General features: G+C 23.0%; 1 protein-coding gene across 1 annotated transcript in view; it reads left to right on the top strand.

Moving 5' to 3' along the window:
* Positions 1-4,838, top strand: part of LOC107643883 (2-alkenal reductase (NADP(+)-dependent)-like) — a 16,835-nt gene that overhangs the window by 8,318 nt on the left and 3,679 nt on the right. Inside the window, exons 2-4 of the mRNA XM_016347631.2 lie at positions 112-292; positions 3,833-3,999; positions 4,106-4,188. Of these exons, the coding sequence (XP_016203117.1) occupies positions 112-292; positions 3,833-3,999; positions 4,106-4,188 (431 nt within the window). The remainder of the gene's footprint in view (positions 1-111; positions 293-3,832; positions 4,000-4,105; positions 4,189-4,838) is intronic.

The raw sequence follows: 4,838 nt of genomic DNA, 5'->3' as shown, positions 1-4,838 counted from the left end.
AGATGTTATAATTTTTAAAAAACAAAAAATTTGTTAAGGTAAGTCGAAAATATTCCACTAATTGATGTCCTTAATGTTTGTGTCCTCTCATACCTTGCAACTTTTATACAGGCAATTGATGGTCTTGCTATTGGAAAAGTTCTGGTGGCTTCTGACAACGGTAAATTTCAGAAAGACGATTTGGTTATGGGAGTTTTCACTTGGGCAGAGTACAGTCTCGTTAAGGAAGAGAGCATAATAAAAAAGTTGGAGCCATCTGAATTTCCACTCACTTATCATCTTGGAGTTTTAGGTAATTTTGTCGGTACATTTTTATTAAGTAATTCAAGTTAAGCATAAATAAGAAATCAAAGCACATGGAAGAAGTTGTGTCAATTATTTCAAGACAATCAAAAATGTTCTTGAGACTATTTATTTAACGAAAACAATTACTGAGCAAATTAAACTATTATTTTGTTACACAAAAGATTTAACTTTTTGATAATAATAATATATGTTATGGTGATTACTGATTACGATAATTATTTAATTTTTAATAATATTTAAAAACATTAAATATAATTTTATATTGATATATTAATAATATAAAACTTTTTTATACGTATATCAAATTATATATTGTCATATTTATAAAAATAATTATTTTTTATAATTAATACGTAAATAATTATCCAAAAATATAAATATAATTAAATAATTATGTAGAATAATTTATTATGTTAATATATCAAAATTAAATTTTTAAAATATTTTTTAAGTATTATCAAAATTGTATAACTACCTAAATCTATAATAATAATTATCATCATAAACTTATATATACTTAAAAATTATATTTGTCACACAAAAATATACCAAATATAAAGAGACGTATAGAGAGCCTTGGAAATCAAACTTCGACATTTTGTTACTATGGCAGAAAAATAAAATGCAAACATAAATTTATAAATAGAACTTTGACTATTTTTTTGAACCTTTTAAATAATTTTCGAAAATTCTCACAAAAAAATTGAATAATATATAAAAATTATTTATTATTTATAAAAACTATACATAAAAAAATGAGCAAATTTTCCGGGACCTTTCACTATTTTGAGGGTAAAATACTTTTTACCCCTATGTTAAGTGGCATCAATTTATTAGGGCAAATGATAAAATATGGACCCATTCATATATATTAACTGAAAACAAACACCGTTAAAAATAAACTAAACTCTTGTTTCACTAGTTAATCCATTCTAATTAATAACTAAACTCTTAAAGGCTGAAACTGCATTTTGTTAGTCCTTAATATTTAAAAAATAATAAAAATATTAGTCCAAATAATTTAAAATTATTTTATTTAAAATTCATTAATTAATACTAGAATAATTATATAATTTTAGATGTAATAAATATATAATTACAAATGCTATGTTTTATAAAATAATTTTACATATTGTCTCTATAGTATTATCATTTTAGTTATATGTCACTACTGAGGTAAATAGCTAGTAATAAAATGCAAAAGTTTTTCTTATTCCCTTTTCGATAGAATTTTTATTCCATTTGATGATTTTATATTTAAAATTCTCAAATTCATAAAACTATAAATAGAATTTTGTATTCATGTATCATTACAATTCAAATACAGGATTAATAGTATATATGACATATATAATAATAAATTGGGCAAATCACAATAATAAATTAAGGGGAGTAAAATTTTACACGAATTAGCCCAAAACGAAAACTGCTTCATGAATCCACTATTTATATGTAGTTCGAACCAGTTAAATTCGAACTCCATTTCTACATAATTCGAACAAGGTGGATTCAAATTATACACAAACACACGCACACACCAATTCGAATCAGGTGGGTTCGAATTACACACAGTAATTTCTATGCTGTTAAAAAATTAATAATTTATTAAAAAAATTTATTAAAAAAATAGTCAATAATAATTTAGAAATGAAAGAAAATATTTTATTCCATACAAAACAATTAAAAAATATATTTTATTTTAATACAAAATAATTTTAAAAAAATGGCTTAAAAGATGTTATGAGTACTATAAAAGTTTGTAATATTCTAGTGATTTAGGTAAATACATGATAAAAATATTTTTTCTTTAAGATCTAAATTATTATTGACTATGTAGAGTATTTCTTTAATGTCCTAAGTCATTAGGATATTATAAATTTTTATAGTACTCCTAAATTATATGGTGATTCAAATTATATTCTACATAAAAATTTGTAATATCCTAATGACTTAGGACATTAAAGAAATACTCTACATAGTCAATAATAATTTAGAAATTAAAGAAGAAATATTTTTATCATGTATTTACCTAAATCACTAGAATATTACAAACTTTTATAGTACTCATAACATTTTTTAAGCCATTTTTTTAAAATTATTTTGTATTAGAATAATTTTTTTTAATTGTTTTGTATGGAATAAAATATTTTCTTTCATTTCTAAATTATTATTGACTATGTAGAGTATTTTATTTAAAATTTGAGTACATGCATGTATTTACCTAAGTTATTAGAACATTACAAATTTTTATAGTACTCCTAATATTTTTTAAGCCATTTTTTAAAAATTATTTTGCATAGGATAAAATATTTTTTGTAGTATAATTTAAATAAATTTATTAAAAAAATTTATTAAAAAATATTCATGAGCTATTAAAAATGGACAAAAGAGTATTGTATGGAATTCGAATTGATAGATCACAAATATTTTAAAGAAGTCTCGTAATTAAATATTTTGTTAGCTTTTTTTTAATGTATGAAATAAAATATATATTTTTAATTTTTTAACAGCATAGGAATTACTGTGTGTGTAATTCGAACCCACCTGGTTCGAATTAGTGTGTGTCGGGTTCGAATTATGTAGAAATAGAGTTCGAATTTAGCTGGTTCGAACTACATATAAACGTGTATTGGTAGATTCATGAAGCAGTTTTTGTTTTGGCTGATTTGTGTAATTTTAGTCTGCCATTGGCTTATATGTGTTTTTTACCCTAATAAATTAGGATAAAATTTATATTTAAATATGTGACTTATCTTAAGAAAGATATAAGTCTAATATATTTTTTTTAATTAACTAGAATAGCAGAAAATAATTTTTTTTAAAAAAATAATTGAATTTAAAATATAAATTAAAAGAAAAGAAAACGTTGATTGAGAGTAAAAAATTAAAATAAGCATTGTGATGTAACATTTTAACCAATAATTAACTTGGCAAACATTTAACATCCATTATTTTCAAAAAACAAAAATATTAATGAAGTATATTGATAAAAATAAAATATTACTATATGCAATTTATTTTTTCTAATGCTACCTTGTGACTTATCCTATGATTAGATTTTCACAATAAACCTATTATTTATTTGAGAGACAATTTTCATAAAAGTTGTTACTTGTATCATATACTTAATTAACAGGACATTTTCTCCTTATTGACTTTATCCACTTCTATTGTTTTTGTAATATTTTAGTTTTTTGAATTATGTTCATTCTTCATAATGAATTAATTAAAATGATTATGATTTAAAACTAAAATTCATAATAAAGAATTAGAAAATAATATTTTAAAAAACTAAGATGTCTAATTTAAAATTTAAAAATATAAAAATATTAGTTTTAATAAATTCTTAACCGATCATGAATAACTCTTAAAGATATAGTTATAACTAGTTCTATATTTATTGAATTTGAATAAGCTTTAGTTATATGAGAACATCAGAAAACTAGTTTTATTCTTTGAATTTAGTATAAAATCAATATCAAATTCAATAATTTTTTTTGGTCTTTTTTTTCACTGATGCTTGTAGGTTTTAATGGATTATCAGCCTACGCGGGATTTTTCGAAGTATGCAAACCGCAAAAGGGTGAAAATGTCTTTGTGTCAGCAGCATGTGGAGCTGTGGGCAATTTAGTTGGTCAATATGCCAAACTATTCGGTTGCAATGTTGTTGGCTGTGCTGGGAGCCAAGACAAGGTCAACTATGCAACACTACAACTATACATTGTACAAGTAGTTTGCCATTATATGAACCCAACATTAGTGTTATTTCAAAAGCCTAATTCATTGTAATTTGTTGTAGGTGACATTACTCAAAGATAAGCTTGGATTTGACGATGCATTTAACTACAAAGAAGAAAAAGATCTAACCTCTATCCTGGCAAGGTTTGTTAGTGATTTGTGATAAATTATTTAGTAAATTATTAGTTTTTTCTGAATATCATAAAAAAATCAAACCATACTTATAGATAGCAGAAAAAATATAATATTTATATTTAAAAACGAAGATAAATATCCTCTATGATAAATAATAAATTGATATAATTCACAATATCTGATTCCGAAAAATCTTAATGAGTAAAAATTGAAACAAATCTAAGTGTTTTTTGTTTCTAAATCTACATACATAGATGTGACAATAAACTACCTTTTCTTCTTTTAATAAATCTGAATACTTTTCAAATATATAAAAAATTTTATGAATATTCTTTTTAAACTTAGAAAATCTATACTACCAAAGCTATAACACCCATAAAAAATTATTACCATTACAAAAGAGGATAAATAAACCACAAAAAAAGTTATATTGATTTAGAATAAAAATCAGAATAATAAAACTAAAATTCAAAAATTCAGATGTAAAATTCAAAACAATAAAAATTAAAAAGGTGGAGAGGAAGAATGAAAAGAAATGGGAGAGGAAAAAAAAGAGAGGCAGAAGGAAGAAGGAAGACGATAACTAGAGAAAAGATGAAGGAAAGAAGGAAAAAGGAGAGAGAGAGAGAGAGAGAGAGAGAGAGAGAGAAGAGAGAGAC

Source organism: Arachis ipaensis, chromosome B05 (assembly GCF_000816755.2).
Source record: "Arachis ipaensis cultivar K30076 chromosome B05, Araip1.1, whole genome shotgun sequence".
Classification (NCBI taxonomy): domain Eukaryota; kingdom Viridiplantae; phylum Streptophyta; class Magnoliopsida; order Fabales; family Fabaceae; genus Arachis; species Arachis ipaensis.
The sequence above is the reverse complement of the archived record's forward strand: the minus strand, read 5'-3'. Positions and strand labels throughout refer to the sequence as shown.